General features: G+C 39.4%; 1 protein-coding gene across 1 annotated transcript; it reads left to right on the top strand.

Moving 5' to 3' along the window:
* The first annotated feature begins 2,741 nt into the window (after nucleotides 1-2,741).
* Nucleotides 2,742-13,792, top strand: LOC124284855 (visual pigment-like receptor peropsin). Its single transcript, XM_046720973.1, has 4 exons — nucleotides 2,742-3,415; nucleotides 5,252-5,357; nucleotides 11,104-11,399; nucleotides 13,165-13,792. Exons 1-4 carry the CDS (start codon nucleotides 2,744-2,746, stop codon nucleotides 13,321-13,323), a joined length of 1,233 nt encoding a protein of 410 aa, XP_046576929.1. The 5' UTR covers nucleotides 2,742-2,743; the 3' UTR covers nucleotides 13,324-13,792.
* The last annotated feature ends 5,747 nt before the right edge of the window (nucleotides 13,793-19,539 follow it).

Raw genomic sequence — 19,539 nt, 5'->3', positions numbered from 1 at the left:
TTCAAAACGAGTACCGCAGAGCATAAGAATCCCGTATTGTAATTAACCGGACCTGGATGCTTTGAAAGATGGTTTCTGTAAAGGTGTTTGGGCAACCATGAATCAATACTGCACAAATGGAATACTTGAACCAGCAATAGTCTGAAAGCAGTACAGCGGATTATCAAAGAGCAATGACAATGACTTGTGAATCAGCTTCTTTGTCGATATTAGATTGGCCAATTAAAGGATTGGTCACTTATTCTAATGGATCTTCACTACTGTAGTAATGGTGATTGGGAGCACTGCCGGTCGATTTAGCTTTATTGGACAGATCAGTCGTGATTAGTTCGTATGTGCACTGTGGCGAAGTGTATTGCCTGATTGATTTTGTAATTTCCCCTTTGAATATATTTACTTTTCAGAAGGTCAAACATTCGCGCCGCTTTGTACCTCGGTATGCAGGTAACTCCGTATGTCTTGATACAACTTAATGTTAACACAATAATTCGTTTCTCCAGTTTTGTATAAAAAGGTAGTCTATGCATGTCTCTAACTAAAGATAATTGGTTTGTCTTTTGATTATTTTAGTTTGCATTGTACATTAATATAGAACATATAGTTGACTCAGTGAGTGAGTCAGTTATGGAGTGGAAATGAATACCACTTTGAACAGTATTTCAGTTATGTGATATGACATGTCAACTTGATGTGACAGGAGATTCTGGAGTGATGCAGGTATCCCATGAATATCATCTAAACATCAATGCGACAACGACAGAACAGAACTTTCATTACGCCCAGGACGGTATACTCGGCATAAGACTGACTGACTGACTGACTGACTGAGTTTGGTTTTACGCCGCTTTTAGCAATATTCCAGCAACATCACGGCGGGGGTCACCAGAAATGGGCTTCACACAGTGTACCCATGTGGGGATTCGAACCCGGGTCTTCGGCGTGACGAGCCAACGCTTTAACCACTGGGCTACCCCACCGCCCCCTCGGCATAAGAGGTACAAATATACAATTAGAATACATAGGATGACGCCATGGTTTACATGGGCTATTGTACAGTTTTCATGATGGTATAACAGAATATACACAGGTTTTTTTAAAGCACAGTTTTTACAGTGAAACAATTGTGACGGTATATCCTTCCAAAGTACAGACCTTCAACATTTTTACATCTATGTATCCATTGTCATTCATTGTACGCGATGAAACAGAATGGACAGTTGCAGTATATACAGCCTAAAATATCAATTCCGTCTCTGAATCAGACGTATATTTTTAAAGATGCATGACAGGCATAATCAATCTATTCATCGTTCTGCCATCTGGCGTTGTCCAACACAAATTGATATTGAATTGCATAATGTGACTGAATGTATTTACTGCTTTAGGCTTGCTCCTGTCAGATGAAATCATCAATAAATGTTAACGGCTATTCTGTCACACATGCAGTTCCAAAACGTGGGCAAAAGGTCAGGGTAACCGAAAGTTTGGCAGTTGACTATAACTTCCCTCACACATAATTGATTTCCATTGCTGGGTAGTAAACGTGATTAATTACTAAAAACTGCATCTTGACAAGCTGTTAAATTGGATGCCATGTCAATGAACACGCGCGTCTTAGCTATCCACTCAGTCACGAAATGTGGTATCGGCACATTTTTGAAATACCCTCTTTGTATCTTCTCTTGTCAAGAGAATTAGTTGTCACATTGATAGTCGTATGTCAATATCAAAGACAGGGTACACATCACTCAGCATTACTGGGTTCCTCAGTCTTTAACGGCCCTTACTGACGTCATAGCAATCAACATTTTCTCCCCTTCCAAAGAGTCAAAACCAAATTAACACAATCCCGTAACAACCACTGTACACAAACCATGATGATGACCAATCTATGTAGTGAGAATAGATTCATTTTAGGATACATACAAGCTTCATATTTAAGACACATTTAACGCATCAATGTCGTAAATGCAATTATGCCTTATGTTATTACCTAATATAATGGGTAGTTAACATACCCATGGTAAGACAATTGTAAATTTCTTTGTTGTTTAAGGCCGCACTCTGTAATATTACAGCTACATGGCGTCGGTCTGTAAATAAAAGTGTCTGGACTAGACAATCCAGTGATCAACAGCATGATCATCGATCTACGCATTTGGAATACTATGACATGTGTCAACCAAGTCAGCGAGCCTGACCACCCGATCCCGTTAGTCGCCTCTTGCGACAAGCATGGGTTGCTAAAGACCAATTCTAACCCGGATGTTCACGGGTAACAAACGTAAATTTCATGCGTTCAAGATAACGCATGTCTGAGTTTTAAACTGAAGGTCATATCATTAGACTGTTACAAATTCACAATGCTCCACGGTGTTTCACGTGGGAACAATACCAGTAACGATAACGTCATATGATCACGCATTTCCCGATGATCCTGTGCTGTGATGGGGTCACGTTTGCATTAAAGTCAATGTCAGACCACTCAAATCAACAGTGAAGGACAAGCAGCAATCATCATAAAACATGGGCTATCTGCCTCATGCCCAGAGATTGTCCACACTTCGTTAATGACACATTAAGTCTAATTTGCGCTTTATATTGTGTATACAATGTAAGGACATGCAAACAGTTTCAAACACGAACAGACAAGTCTTCAATACTGTATATAAAGCAAATGATGGTGTAGTTGTGTTTCAGTCACCACTCTTGAGTTTTGATCTGCACAGAACTACATACTGCCATGAACTCCACTTCCATAAATGGTACAGTCAATTCGACGACTGTTCCAACAGAAGCATCAACAGCTGAACCAGAACCTAGTGTATCTTTCTCAGGATTTGGCTATGACATCATTGGCTTTATACAGTTTTCACTTGCCTTTTGTAGCTTCTTTGGAAATGGTATGGCCGTTCTGATATTCTTAAAGCATAAGCAGCTACGGTCTCCGACCAACACTTTCATCATGAACTTAATCTTCTGTGATATGTTGATGGGGATGGTGGCCTTTATATCAGCATCTGCTGCCTTCAACCATGGATGGGTATTCGGGCACAATGTGTGTGTTTTTGAAGGATTTATGGTGTATTTCCTTGGCCTGGCATCAATGTACCTCTTGGCATCTATTGCACTTGACAGATATGTTGTAATATCCAAACCACTGTCAGCCTCCAAGATTACCCAGAACGTAGCCCTACTATGTACTGGTGTCTGTTGGGTGCTTGGCTTCCTGTGGGCAATATTTCCCATTTTGGGATGGAATGAATATACCGTTGAGGGTATTGGGATCTCATGTAGTGTGATCTGGCAGAGTGACGACCCATTCTACTCCAGCTACATCATCACCATCTTCTTTTCGTGCCTTGTAATTCCCGTCTGTTTGATGTCCTTCTCCTACTACCACGTATACATGGCTGTAAGTATTGCTTGAGTGAGTAACCCCGCATCAGTGATTTTGCTCCATTTCGCGGCTACTGTAAGTATTGTTGGTAACTGAACTCCAATATTGGAGATATATGAAGGCGATCAGTAAATAACCGAGGGTGGACCAAACAACCCAGTGATTGACATTTCAAGTATCGATCTACGCACTTAGGATATGATGACACGTGTCAACAAAGTCAGCGAGCCTGACCACCTAATTCCGTCACTGTTTCCTATAATACGTACAATGTTTGAAACTGACAGGTATGGGTTAAGTACAATATGCATTGGCTGCTCAAAATCGATTCTAACCCGGATCTTCGTGGGTCTGCAATTATTTAAGTTGATGCCAAGAAACAGAAGGCAGATTGGAGTCTTAACGTCGAAGGTTAAAACAAATATCCGAAAAGTTTTTTGGCAAGGTGTTTTCTTGGAGTATATTTTGTATCATCGAACATTTATTTGACAAAGTTTTGTTGTTTTGAACCAGGCAATACTGTTTCACCCTTACAACCGGTGGCATACTACTGAAATAAAAGGAAGATGATAGGATTTGTCTGATAATGGTTTTAGGCTGTATATTGGCTAAATTAATTATATTATGAAATGACAAACTAGTATTACTGTGGTAGGTAAGTATGACAAGGGTCAAATGATCAAAGTAGATGCTTCACAATCATCCTGCTTACACATTCTAATCACCCGATCTCCATTAATCGGCTCACTCTTGATATCAGTGCATGGGTATTCGTGACTTACGCTGTTCATGGATTCATTTTGACAGCCGATAATGTTCTACACACGAACAAAAGATTACATAAAATGAATAATGCTAAAAGCGATGTGCCATTGAACTCTGTTACTTAAACATATTTAACTGAACCTTAGCAAGTGAGGGGCTAAGATAGAGCGCCTCTTTTTTGTAGTTTTGTGTCCAACTGTCAACTATTTTGTGAATTCGGATATAGACCCGGATAGATTTAATAACAATTTATTTCCCACTAAAAATATTTTGGGACCTTTGTGATGCTGGAATGTGTCCCAGAGTCCGATGATCGGGAATACAAATCTCACTTTCGCTCTGCTTAAGTTCCAAGATTTGTGAGCATTACATCGTTTTGCCCCTGGATTCCAGTAACTGTGAGCTTACAAGACCTCCATCACATGTGCAATGCGGCGGACATTAAGTTAAAACGACGAATATAAACTGAAATACTGATCAAGCCAACTAATTTACTCACTCACTCACTCACTGATTGAATAGTCACATGCTTTTTGCAACATTTGTGTTAGTTCTGTTTGGAGCATGTGATCTTGTGTGGCCTTTTTGTGTAAATTACAAATTTGTTGGTTTTTTATTTCAATTTCTGTATTATCACTGAACCAAGCATGACGAGTGAGTGAGGGAGTTACAGTTTATAGTCACAGCGGCAGTATTTCAGCCATATCGTGACTTAAAATAGTTATAAATTCATGATAAATGCGCAAATTTTAAAAACGTGCCGACGAAGTACAGTAAAACCAACTAGTATATCACAGCAACAAGAAATAAAACTAGCATATATCTCTAAACTAGGATTTCAAATTAGGACAATATAATATGAAAAAGACTAAGGATCGCCAACAACTGAAGGTAGATTACCCAAGCATGACGAAGTAAACAAATATGACAAAAATATTAATCAATGACTTCATGCACGTACTCTCAGTCGCACTCTGAAACGTGTTGTTGATGTGTTAGTACAGTAACGCTTTAAACACTACTGACTGATCCAACAACATTGATACAATGCAAACATATATTAATTCAACTATCCCATTTTGGCAGGTGCGAAACGTCTCGAGGAACAGTGTGTGGGACACCAAGAGCCGAGTCGCCAGGAAAAAACTAAAAGTAGAGAAGAAGATGTTGAAGACGTGTGTAGCGATGGTTTGTGAGTAATCCTTGGTAACGCTATATGTGATATAGATCAAGCTTTATGGATAACAACTTCTTTTTAATCGTGAGTGCGACGTTTCGATACAGATTCTTGTACCGTTGTCAAGCATAATGAAACATGAAGGAGGGAGAAGTATATATATATACTGAATGTAACAATGTAACAAAGAAAACAACATAATTGACATAATTGGCTAGGAAGTAAGCTGATGAAGCCAGAGAGTAGACAAAGGACAGGCGTGGAAGCCAATGATGTACAAATAATAATGAGATGTTTATACAGCAGACTTTATACAGTAGATTGGGCTTGGTGGATGAGTGCATCATAAGCGGATGGAACGAAGTATCCTTGGTCTCGGTTGATGGTGGGCGTTTGGCTTTTGATGTGGATGGCTTCGGTGAGCTTGCGTTTAGTGAAGTCTGTTTGCTTGTTAGCGAGAATGGTGATGTCAGACCACTCTATTTGATGATTGGGGCTTGATGTGATGTGGTCGGAGATGGCTGATTTGCTGTCGGAATTGGTAACAGAGGTCAGATGTTCTTTTACTCGGGTGTTGATGGGTCGGAACGTTTCGACTATGTAGCTCTGTCCACAATCACAGTTTATTTTGTAGACGACACATTTTGGGCTTATGATGCACTCACCCACCAAGCCCAATTTACTGTATAAACTCTACTGTATAAACATCTCATTATTATTTGTACATCATTGGCTTCTACGCTGGTCCTTTGTCTACTCTCTTGCTCCATCAGCTTACTTCCTAGCCAATTATGTTAATCATGTTGTTTTCTTTGTTACATTGTTACATTCAGTATATATATATATATATATGTATATGTATATGTATATATATATATATATATATATATATATATATATTTACAACTCACGAATAAAAAGAAGTTGTCATCCATAAAGCTTAACTTGTTCTATATTGTACTTCCCAACTTCTAAAATGCCACTCAAAGAAGTTAACACTATATATGTGTTTTAATTGTTAACACACAATGATTTAATAGGACTTTATTTCTGCAGTAAATAGCCATTGAATACGCATCCTTTAACAATATGCCCACAATACCAATACACGTGGGTTTAAACGTTGCTCACATATGTAATATGATCGAGCACCTAAAGTAAAGTATCTTGAGTAGCATCTAATAGGACTTTGTATCATTTAACACAGCGTTGACGTTTGGGTTTCAATTTCTTCGTTTCAAGCATACAAGGCTATCTGCATTCGTCTAGCGCATGACCATTTATCCCATCTGGTAATGGTTTATCTGAAAAAAATTAAACTGAAAAGTGTTAGATTTGACAAATTAATTAATTAATCTTTCTCCGAAGACAACATTTTAAATATTCAAAGCGGTTATTTTGCTTGTTCTGTGTGCGTGGGCTACTCGCGCCGTGTCTCTGTCATCACCTGGGGCTTCGTTCCCAAATTAAACTCAAAATGTTGTTCAACCCAACCCGCTCTCTCGTTATGGCTCTTTTCCTCACCCATTTTTATGGCTTGGTGCAGTTTTATCCCAAATCTGTCAAACGAATTCCAATGAGATTATGTTTCATTAAAATTGAAGACTCGATAATGCATTTCAATTAGTTCATTACGCAATGCGATCAGATTCGTCTTGTCGTACCAAGCGTTCGTGTATGGCATTTACATTAATTTACACGTGTCCTCGGCAAATATGTTTCTGTGGGAAAGTACCTTATTTGAACCATTAGAGTGATAGAATATTATTAAGGTAAAACACGAATCCTGGACCTCAAGCAATCAATTTTGCACAGAAAGATATCATCACTTGGTTGTTACGGTGTCAGCATCTACACCGAAGCGTCGCAGGTATTGTTCAGGGCCTCTTTTCACAAAGCACTAAGGTGATCGTAAGTCACTAAGGTAACCTTCGTGCAATGTTAACGAATGGGAGTGACGGTTAAGCTTAGTAAAGGATGCATCATGACAGGAGCCCCTGAACGATATTGTCCGTCCGCTTCACACACCTCTCGCTTGATATGTTGTATGAACAGTTTCTTTCTTGTTCAACGTCGCACTCAGCATTATTCCAGCTATACATGACGGCGGTCTTAAAATATAGCCGAGTGGAGATGATGCCATGACCCAGAGCATCGACCTAGGCTATGACATGCATCATCAGCCAATATTTTTTGTCTAACCCGGATCTTCATGGAGAACGTCTGTATGAGGTTGGTTATTGTTTAACGCCGCACTCAGCAATATTCCAGCTATATGGCGGCGGTCTGTAAATATAATCGAGTCTGTACCAGACAATTCAGTGATCAACAGCATGGGCATCAATCTACGCAATTAGGTCAGCTGAAGACCAATTCTTACCCGGATCTTGACGTGTGAGTTTATCAGAGCATACTAAGAGGTGATGATGAGAAGTAGCCGATGGGATAGTTATACGTATACTCTGTTAATCGTAAACATCTGACTACAATAGCCTTGCGACAAGACGGAGTGAGTGAGTGAGTGAGTTAAGATTTAAAGTCACATCGGCAATATTTCAGCCATATCGTGACTAAAACTAGTTCTAAATTTATAATACATACATATAATATATAAAACCCTGTCAACGAAGGACAGTAAAACCACTAGATTATCACAGATTGAGCTAAAACTAGCTAGCATATATCTTTAAAAGTAGAAAATTATTTCCGGACAATACTATGTAAAATTGGGCTATAGATCGCCAACAACTGAAGGTAGATCACCAAACTAGGGACCATGGAGACTTACAGTGCCTTTGCTACCTGCATGGACCCTAATTATAATTGGATTTACACCATCCCTTCAGCCTCTGGCGATTGTAGGACAAGTTTAGCCGAAGGTTAAAGGAACAAATATATTACGTTTAAAAATCGGGTAAGCAAACATTTAACTTTGAAAGTTTGGGACTTTCGTACCCTCTCAGGAGTGCGACAAGACGGAGAACAATATTTTCTTGAAGATCAATTCTAACGTGTGACAAACTAAACACTTCCGTATTGGTAACTGTGGAAACCTCTTAACGGCAACTGTGTATTTGTGACGAGTCATTATGTTTGTATGACAAAATAAGTCATGTTTACTGAGTCAACGTGACCCAGACCTTACAAATGGACTGGGAGGATATGCTCATTTCTGTCGCGGACACAGGGTGTCATGTTCTCTCTGTATGAGGTTGAAGGTGTAGGCTTTTCCATAATCGCTTCCGTTTCGTTGTTTGCACAAATGTGGAAGACAAAACAATCAAATTAATCGATTTAAGTATTATGCACAGATGTTTTATATAATGATAATTGGCATCTGTTTACCTGTACTCCTGTCCTTTGTTTGTAGGGGCGGTGGGGTAGCCTAGTGGTCAAAGCGTCCACTCGTCACGCCAAAGACCCGGGTTCGCGATTCCCCACATGGGTACAATTTGTGAAGCCCATTTCTGGTGTCCACTCCGTTGTTTGTTTGTTTGTTTGTTTGTTTGAATATAATGAAGCCTAGACCACGCAAACATGTAGAAATTTTGGAGATCTTGAGCAATGCCCCCCTATGTCAGTATACACGGGGTGGCGTTGTAACCTAGTCTTAAAGCTCGCGGTGTCGAACATTCTCTGGGTAAAAGGTGCTCATTTATTGTGTCCCCTGTCGTGATGCTACTGAAATATTGCTTAATGCAACATACAACCATATTCACTCACTGCCAGGATACGTTGACATTTCATCAATGGCTCTTAATTCTCCTATCAACCAAGCCGCCTCCTACGACCAGCATATGTTGCCTGTTCTAAGCGGAATTCCAAAGGGGCACATTCTGCATATTGCATTATCAATATCCAACAGTGATTATCAGGTTAGCCCTATCATTATTGCACTTAATTACCTCTCGTGGGATTACTCCTATGAGCATAACTATCCATTATCTGTGGATTCGAATTAATAGACTTTTTAAATTTACATTATTCATCGATAGGTGCTCACCTGTTTCAGGACACGTGACAAGATGCAAAGGTTGTAACTGACCGTCACTAAACATTTGGTATGGCCCCTTTAACTGTCACTATAGTTCAAGGTGCCCGATTGTGACCTGGAACATCTCTTATAAACCCGTGAAGATCCGGGTTAGAATTGATCTTCGGTAACCCATGCTTGTCGTTAGAGGCGACTAACGGGATCGGGCGGTCAGGCTCGCTGACTTGGCTGACACATGTTATTGTATCCCAATTGCATAGATCGATGCTCATGCTGTCGCTTACTGGGTTGTCTGGTCCAGACTTGATTATTTACAGCCCGCCGCTGGAATATTGCTGGAATATTGTTGAGTGCGGTGTAAAACTAAACTCACTCACTCATCTGTATACAATGTAGATGCTGTTGTCGTCGCACAACCTGTTTGTGAATACTGCTTACTTGCTTACTTAATACTTTGAACTAGTTGATCGTCTCAGGGACTGAGCGTTATGAGCGCTAATTTTTATAACATGGATCGAAGTCCATTTACAGTGCTGGGGTAAGGGCAGAGGTTGCTAGCTCCTAACATCATGATTTTATTTTATTTTGAGTTTTTTAAGAATGTTAATATATTATGTTACTGGCATAGTCGTGTTGTTTTTCGAATTCCTGGCTAAATGCAAACTGACGAGTCGTGTTAGCATATCACAGACAGACATAACATTGTGTCAATGTGCAGGGTAGGGGCACAGTCCCTCGTGTCTTTGCGAGGATTAAAGATTAAAAAAATATTGTTTTGAGATGACCCCCCCACTCGAAATGCTTCACAGTACAATACATTATGTCATAATGTCATAATGTATTGTACTTTGAAGCATTTCCCCTTGAGTTGGGGGGTCATCTCAAATTTATATATATATGTTTGTTTTAACTCTTTAATCCACGCGAAGATACAAGGGCCTGTGGGTTGGGGTGGGGATGATTGTTGGTGACGAACATCGGGTATGGATGAAAACTGTATGCACACCTTCCCGGTGTTTATGCCTCTTAGAATGAATGCTAGTAGACTATGCGGGCATCATGTTTCATTCGGCCGGATGATGTGGATCTTAAATGTCAAAATAACAAGTCATTAAACTGAACAATAAAAACTTCTTTCGACCGAGAACTGGACTAGGTGTATAAGTCAGTACGCCCACAGTATTTGTTTTTTGTCACTGACATTTGTTGCGCAGCAACAATATCTTTCGAAATATGTGAATGTTTTGTTGTTGATCGAGTTTTTACGCTCTAAGTGTTTTTAGGCTGCGTATAGTCCAGTGGAAAAAACATAGCCCGTCTCACGTGACGGTCTATTTTTGTGAAGGACGGTCTATTAAATAAGTAAGGCAGTCCTTTGGGTTGGGAAATATTTGAAAAAATAAACTTAACTTGGTTTGAACTTCGTCTTTTCTATTATTACTTCATTGTTTTAGTTTTTGGGACTGGCTGTGTTTGTTCAGGGCTGATCACTTTTTTTGGACAGCCAGTCCGTGGACAGGCCATATTTCAAAACCATTTTATACGAATTCGGTTCTAGCACCATGGCATTTTACAATACTGATAAGCCATATCGAACCCATGTGAGGAATGGAACCAAATGATTGGCCAAATCACAAGGCTACACAACCGTGCATATAATATTAAGAGCAAAGCCAATATGTTCTAAAAATATTATTTCTTTAAAAGTGTTAAAAACATATAAGACGAATGTCAAAATATGCAATAAAGGTTAATTGCATCTTTCAGCTATATTTCTCCTGTCCTGGCTGCCCTACACCGTTGTGTCCTTCATCTCAGCCTTCGGCGACCCTACCCTGATCTCCCCGCTGATGGCGACTATACCCGCCCTGGTGGCCAAGTCGGCTGGCCTGTGGAACCCTCTGATATACGTGGCAACCAACAAGCAATTCCGCTATGGCTTCTACGCCATCATTCCATGCAAAGGGATCAAAGACTCGCTGGTGAAGAAGGAAGAAAAACAGCCAGAGTCCTCGGAGGAATCGGATCTGGATGACGAAGACGACAAAAAGAATACCAAAAAGGTAACGCTTGTAAGTTCCCGACCTGATAACGGACCCTGTGTCAGACCGGAACACTGGTGCACAGGGAATCCATCAATGATGAGCATTGGATTGCCTGGCCCAGACTCGATTATTAACAGACCGCAGCCAGATAGCTAGAATAGTGCTTGGTGCAGCGTTGAACAAGAGCAAAACAAACAAAAATGAAAATCTACGGATATCAATAAATAATACCATTTAGAAACTGGTCAAATGTAATATATGTTTTATTTGGGATTACACATTCTTAGTACACATTCTAGAACTATTGTTTGGTGAGACCCATCCGGGATTCGAACCCATCCCCCTCAGAGTCAGGCACCTAATCGCCAGCACCCAAGTCTGCCGCCTAACCCGTTCAGCCACTGATCAGCCAAATGTGAAAGCCGCGGTAGCTGAGTGGGTTAGACTGCTAACTGTGTGCTGGCGATTAGGTGCCTGACTCTGGGTGTGTGGGTTCGAATCCCGGATGGTACTCAACGGATACAATCCACGGACATGACGGGAACATGTTTGTAGGGGTCACACAAGGTGCATGTATGAGTCGTAAGCAGAGTCGTATTATGACGCTCAGGAGTGAGTGAGTAATGTATTAATGCGATCATGAGAATAGACATAACTGCATCGATTCGATAATCAAACAGATCAACTGCGCTCCTGCCTGCCCCGCTCAAGGGAATGTGCCTGTACGTAGTTTCGACCTATGTGAAAACTGTACCTGAATATATATTTAAAGGATGCGTCCCTCGTTATCTGAAAATATTGGCGTCTACTTTTGAGTCATGGATTAAACTTTATCTGAACTGAGGGATCAGTAATGCATTGCTTATGAGCGTGGTGTTACGGGCGTGATATCTACGTTAATTAAACTATCAAACTCAGTTAGGTGATAAAATTCAGAGCATCGAGTATCATTCATTTACTAAATAGTTAACATTAGGTGCAGTTGGGGGGAAAACATAGGTTAAAGTACGACCTAAGCATCTCCAGTTTTGGTTAGCAAATGCACTTGTTATCACCTATGTGAATACGTATACATACTAGTATATCGGTTAATGATATCGATAAGTACATGATCTCAAAGATCCACGACGCACCAACTAAGTCACACTACACCGGACCCTACCTGAATGCTCAAGGGACAGAAGACTGACGTATTATTTTGCTAAAGGTTAATGTTCTAGCAATATCACTGTAAATACAATCAGTTTTCACTTGTACACTATCGCTGGGTCATTGATCGACAGCCAGAGATAGGAGTCACAGGTCTTGACAGAGATTCGTGGTTGAAGGGGGTTTCAGACAGGCACATTTCCAGTATAGATCTCCGAATTATAATGAATCAAAAGCTGGGACTGCAAAGTCATTCAACCCTAGAGGTGTGACGATACTGAAATTTCACGATACGATACGTATCGCGATATCTTGGAATGTAACGATTCGATTCGATGCATATCACGATATGCTTTCTTTAGTTATTTTCCTTAAAAAAAAAATCATATTTTAATAGCAAGAAATTTTGACATAACCGTCAATATCTAGTGAAAATTAACAATTTTAAGGTCAACGATACATATCACGATACGAAAAAACATATCGATATATTTATCGTCAGATAAAGTATCACGATTATCGATACTACGATATATCGTCACAGCTCTATTCAACCCTAATCTTGTTTTCATTTTTGTCACGTTTGCAGGAAAGAACCATTTTCTATAATATTGTACCCGGCTGGTCATTTCAGGAAAAGAAAGACGAGAAGCCAGGGACATCCGGGCGACCTAAAGGCAATGCTGTAGCTCCGGCACCTGAGGAGGACTCCGGCAATGAACCTACGGTAATAGAGGATGTTTCACACATGGATGAGGCGGACGTTGAACTCAAGGACATCAAGAAGAAATAGGTCACTAGACTATGCGTATTGATTTATCATCTAGTGAGCGAGTATACATTCTATGTCGGCAATGGTTTTTCATTTTGGCGTCATTTACGAGGCCGAGGATCAGAGAAGAAAGACAAGCTTTTCCCCTTATTACGCAGAGACAAGTCTTAAATTAACACAACTTACAACATGTGGACTTATTCTGGAAACAGGCACCAGACCTTGGTGTCCTACAGTACTCTGCTTACCTGCGAACATCATAACGTATTTCTTTAAAGATGTATTTCATCCTATGTTGTCAATTACACGTCACTGATTACAGTGATTACAAGCTACAGACGTTGCTGTATAGATAGGTATGTAACATGCATTTACTATATAAAAGAGATGAAACGCTTTCGATAATGACAGGAAATCTGAGATCACAGTCCATTGTACGATTCCGACCATATCATAAGCGTGTGTTCAAAAATCACTATCAGATAGTGACGCTATCAGGTAAGGGACGGAAATTGTGCATTGAAAAAAGCCTGGAATATAATGGAGATGTCAGAATTGCATCAGACATCATTTTTGCACAAGAAAGAACTGAGGCGTCTTCCACATGTCTTAAAGACATCATGGTTGCCATGGTGATCATTGGTGAGGACGAATCCTGCCGTTACACTACCTGCACTTTAAATCTAATTATATACATAAATGTGGAATGTAGCAAAGGTACTGTTTATATAACAAAGGTGAAACTAATTCTTTTGAATTCTTGTATCCCGAATACAGACTATTAAATACATAGGGTTTGTAATTTCGTACCATGTTTGAAAGTCTTTCATCAAAATGCACTTTTACCTGACAATTGCAGTCTGTGCATGCACTAACAATATCACAATAATGAACTATGTATTATCTATGGTATCTATGGTAAACGACTGTCCAGCAGACATGACAAGCACTCATGTATTTGTTTAGGGGCCGGATGGGTATATTCCTGTCATATTTCTTCATAAATTCCACAAATTTCTCATAAGTTTTAGGACTGAACCACAAACATATATTTACCTTTTATCTATAACGCCACTTATGGGGTACAATGTATACAACGATTGGTGTCTCCACGTCCATGCATTTTTGCAATATAAACGTTTTCCTCTAGTTACTGTGAATGCCTTGTAACTTTCAATATACATGTGATATATTTGCTATACAGTAAACCTATGGCTATATCATAATATACAGTTAAAACAGATGACCACTGACTGTCTATAGGACGGTGGAGTATTGAAGCAGACTTCTATTCTTCGTGTCTACTATTATGTAACTATTGAGGACACAGGTTCACTTGGCCAGTGAGATTATTTTCATTACCTGTGTATGTCAAACTATATCTTTACCACGTAGTAAAATAAAATAAAATACTGATAAAACCGTGATTGTATTTTTCGTCTTTTTGTGTAATATCTGACTCAAAACAGAAAGTGCCACCTTGAATATCAATGAAATCATAGTGTTATATGATTAATAATGATTATGTCATCGCTGGACAAAGCGATTATTATGTTAAAACAGTCAAATTGTCAGTTAAGTAAGACCATTGCTGTCATCCGCCAACATTAATATCCATACACCACTCTTCGTTTTCAAAGGGCAAATATTGTTGAAATTCAGGCAGTAAATATACGATATGATAGGGGTGGTTCATTTTCTCACCATACAATCGTCATGCATGCAGCAATGCCACTGTCCTGATTCCAGCCTTACACCCAGGCTCCCAGATGAAGAACCCGCCAATAGACAATGGAGAAGCAATATCGGAGAAAAAGGCATAAAATCCAACTTACATAGCTGCAAGAACCAACGACGAAAGCCGATCACGTTGAGTAAACGTGTGCATACAGTTAACATGTTAACATATGTAAACTTCATGTACAAAAATAAAAATACACAATTACTGTACTGGAGATACTTGAATGGATTAGGTGTCAAAGTCAAAAGCTACAAGAAATCTCCTTTCCTCAGGAAACTTTGGGTATCAACATTTTTATCTGATGACCACGACGGCACTCCTGACAATAGAGAAGTTGATATTCAAACATCTTTGGCTCATGTTCATCACTTCTTAATGCGCTTAAAAGGACTCCGGAAACGTAAGGTTTTTAAATATGGATTGCTATATGACGAAATGATGTTCTGTGATGAAATTATGTAAAGCTATATCTCGTCGAAAATAGAATATATAAACACAACGGACACGATCAGTGGAATTAAATTTGGCTGACAGGCGATACTGGATACTATCAAGCAATGATGTTAAGTACTTATGTATATTGACTATTTGTGTATTATTGCCAGGCAAAGACGTTGGGAGGTCTAAAATATTAAAGTAACGATAATATCATTGTCAGTATCAAGCGGTTTGGATCGCAACAAAACGACCGAATCGATGGCACCTGCTAACACGTTAATTGCCAGGAGTCCAAGTACATTGTACATTAATTCATCCCAAACAGGATTGTGTGGCGCCCGTTCGTCATTGCCGAACATGTGCCAGAAGCCCTAGTTCGAGGTTTCTTAGCACAATGGGTTTTACCAAAGTAAGAAGCTTCTAACTACAGCTTGATCACTAGGAGTTTCCTTCCATTCCAAGGTGACTCAGTAATGTTCCAGGCAGCGTCTTCCGAAGCGTTGAGGTAGGCAAAGTGTTTAGAAATATGTTAACAAACGCCCATAAACTCCCCATGGGAGGCATAGTTTAAATTTAAACTTTTGATAAACAAAAAACTTTTACATTTACATTTTCATCCTTCGTACGTTAAAATGACACCAGAACATTATGGAGTTCCTAATGCTTACACCTAAATACTGCACGAGTATATTGTAGCTGTTATTCGATATAGCCTGATGTTACTACGCGCCATAACATCCACAACCAGACGTTGCACTATCAATGTTAAGGGTGTTTGGCTTTCGAAATTTCAGAATAGAAGTAACCGTTCAAGAATTCAGGAATCCTTCACCTATATTCGCTGTTCAGAGCTCCCACCATTGGGGTCATCTTGAGCAAAAGTTGCCAGATCTTCAGGCAGAGGGGAAGAAATTATCTGTTTTAATGGTTAATAGAAAAAAAACAAGTTGGCAATGTCATTTTTGATATCTTGTTGACCCGTGAAAATCTGGGCTGGAATCGGTTTTGAGCGACCCATGTTTGTCGTAAGAGGCCACTACCAGGATCAGACTCGCTGACTTGGTTGATACATGTCATCGTTTCCCAATGACCGATGATCATACTGTTTATCGTTAGATTGTGTCATCCAGACTCTATTATTTACAGACCGCCGCCATATAGGTGGATTATTAAGGGCGGGGTTAAAACAACAAACAACATCTTGCTGTCTGACGAACTGTTTCTTCCAGATGATAGTATTTGACGATGCTCACCCTGTGTTCATCCTCAGAAACATTTGATTTTCAGGAGAAAGGAAGGGATATTTAAAACATAAACTTAATCAGGACTGAAATTACATGTTCACCACATATCTGGAAAACAAAAGTGCATTTTTGTCAGACTAAACTAAAGTGTCCATAGAATACTTATTACTATTAAAATATCGAGCTCCTGTTTGTGGAAAATATAACTAAGCCCCTGAACATTCAGTTAATTCTGACGATGATGATGATTATGATGATGATGATTGGTTATCTAAAACCGGTGCACCCACGTGTACGTCAATGACACACACCATTGATCGCAGGTGTACGGCGAGATTCGGCATTGAATGGCAAGTGTCATGGCTGGAGACTGCACTAGTTGCACTCATTTCATGGACGTCCATTAACATCAAGACAAAGGCTCTGGTACTGGACGTTGTAATATCTATCAGCATGCAAACAGTTTGAACCGCATAGTTTCTTCCAGTGTCGGAATGTTTAGTGAAAAATAAGAACACAATCTGCTTTCTCTTCCCCGCTCTTTTTGCTTACGCCCAAATGAATCTGTTTGTGGATAATCGAGACTGGCTATTTTCTGGCGTTGACGCTTAATGCATAGTTACCTGAAATGGGTAGAGCTTTTTAGAAGGGGGCTGAAGTCGCCGAGTTTCATCATACGCTCAGTTGCATATATCAGTTATGTTAAGTTAATTACACAAGAGATGTTTGGACTAATGCATTTAAACTGTCTTATCTCTGTTGAAAAAGAGCAATGCTTGAAACATGCATATTAGTAGTGACTGAGTTTAGTTTTACGCCGCAGCCAGCAATATTCCAGCTATATGGCGGTGGTCTATAACTAATCAAGTCTGGACCAGACATTCCAGTGATCAACAGCGTGAGCATCGATCTATTTCTATATAATTGGGATACGGTGACATATGTCAACCAAGTCAGCGAGTCTGACCACCCGATCCCGTTAGTCGCCTCTTACGACAAGACTGGGTTACTGAAAATCAATTCTAACCTGGATCTTCATGGGTATATGGACTTGAACACAACAGTGAGTGAGTGAGTTCATATTTATCGTCACATCGGCAATATTTCAGCCATATCGTGACGAGAACAATTAATGATTATATCATATATCAATAAAATTAAAAATTAAAACCTGTTGACGAAGAAAAGTAAAACTACTAGTGTATCACAGATATCCATTTAAAACTATTGATGAAATCTAAAACATGTTAACTAGAAATGACAAGACAATGTAAAACAGACTATAGATCGCCAACAATAGTCCACCACACTAGGGACCATGGGGACTTACATCACATTTGCTTCCCGCATGGACCCCAGCTGGATTTACACCATCCCTTCAGCCGTCAGCATTTTAGACACATCTAGCCATACATTAAAAACACACATATTCTACGATTAAAAAGTTGGATAGATTTAAATTGACTTCGAATGCCTTGGGGCTCACGCACCCTCTCAGGGGGACAATAATTCTACAATGCTTCAACCCCCTTTGAAGGCACAGCCACTAAAAATCTCAGTCACCAATCTAAACTACCAGTAATAAAATATTTATCTATTTACAAATCATTCAACAAATTTAATTCTTTTAAAAATGCAATAATTAAATGAGAACTTATATTATTAAAAAGATCCTTCATAGTTCGTGATTTGAAATAGTCCCTTGTGATGGAATATTCAACACAGTCAAGCAAGACATGCTTGACAGAGTTTCTTTCATCACACGGGATGCAAAACGGTGGAATCTCACCTTTCAATGGGTATTCATGAGTATATCTTGTGTTGCCAATACGACATCGTCGCATGTGACCTCTTCAATTCTGGACTGACAACCCAAGTAAGTGTAACAAATATAGGGTTTTATTTCATGTAACTTATTGATACCTACTTGGGTGTCCCACTTCTTCTGCATCAGATCACGGATGTAAGTTCTAATGCAAGCTTTGTAATCAGAGTATGGGATAAGAAGTGGTGTCACAGATTTGTTGAGCGCTGCCTTGGCAGCAAGATCAGCCATTATATTCCCAGAAATGCCAACGTGGTTGGGTAACCAACAAAAGACGATGTCGCATTGGCCAGTAGCAGCTCATTATACAATTCAATAATTTTTTTATAAAAGTGGATGTTTACAAGAAATATTTTTAATAGCCTGAAGACACGAAAGAGAATCGGAAAATATTATGAATTGTTTATATTTGCGGTGTTTATTAATATATTTAAGAGCTGTTAATATGGCGTTAGCTTCTGCTGTGAAAATAGAGCTGTTATTTGGTAGTCGAGAAGATATTGTTCTGGATCCAATGACAGTGGCACATGCCACCGCGCCACCATCCTTGAACCCATCTGTAAATAAGGATTTGTATGTATTATATTTATTTTTTAATTGATTATATTCTTGTTTATACTGTAATTCATTAGTTACATTAGTTATGTAAGTTCTAATGCAAGCTTTGTAATCAGAGTATGGGATAAGAAGTGGTGTCACAGATTTGTTGAGTGCTGCCTTGGCAGCAAGATCGGCCATTGTGTTCCCAGAAATGTCAACGTGGCTAGGTAACCAACAAAAGACGATGTCGTATTGGCCAGTAGCAAGATCATTATACAATTCAATAATTTGAATTAAAAGTGGACGTTTACAAGAAAGATTTTAATAGCCTGAAGGCACGAAAGACAGTCTGAATAGATTGTATCTTGTTTGTATTTAGGGTGTTTTTGAATATATTTTAAGGCTGTTAATATGGCGTTTGCTTCTGTCGTGAAAATTGAGCTGTGATC

Source organism: Haliotis rubra, unplaced genomic scaffold, assembly GCF_003918875.1.
Source record: "Haliotis rubra isolate DU_JTF1 unplaced genomic scaffold, ASM391887v1 Scf347, whole genome shotgun sequence".
NCBI lineage: Eukaryota > Metazoa > Mollusca > Gastropoda > Lepetellida > Haliotidae > Haliotis > Haliotis rubra.
The sequence above is the reverse complement of the archived record's forward strand: the minus strand, read 5'-3'. Positions and strand labels throughout refer to the sequence as shown.

Coding starts and splice junctions, on each gene's coding strand:
- LOC124284855 (XM_046720973.1), top strand. CDS start 2,744: ATGAACTCCACTTCCATAAATGGTACAGTCAATTCGACGACTGTTCCA. Junction 5,358..11,103: donor GACGTGTGTAGCGATGGTTT/GTGAGTAATCCT, acceptor TGCATCTTTCAG/CTATATTTCTCCTGTCCTGG. Junction 11,400..13,164: donor ACAAAAAGAATACCAAAAAG/GTAACGCTTGTA, acceptor TGGTCATTTCAG/GAAAAGAAAGACGAGAAGCC.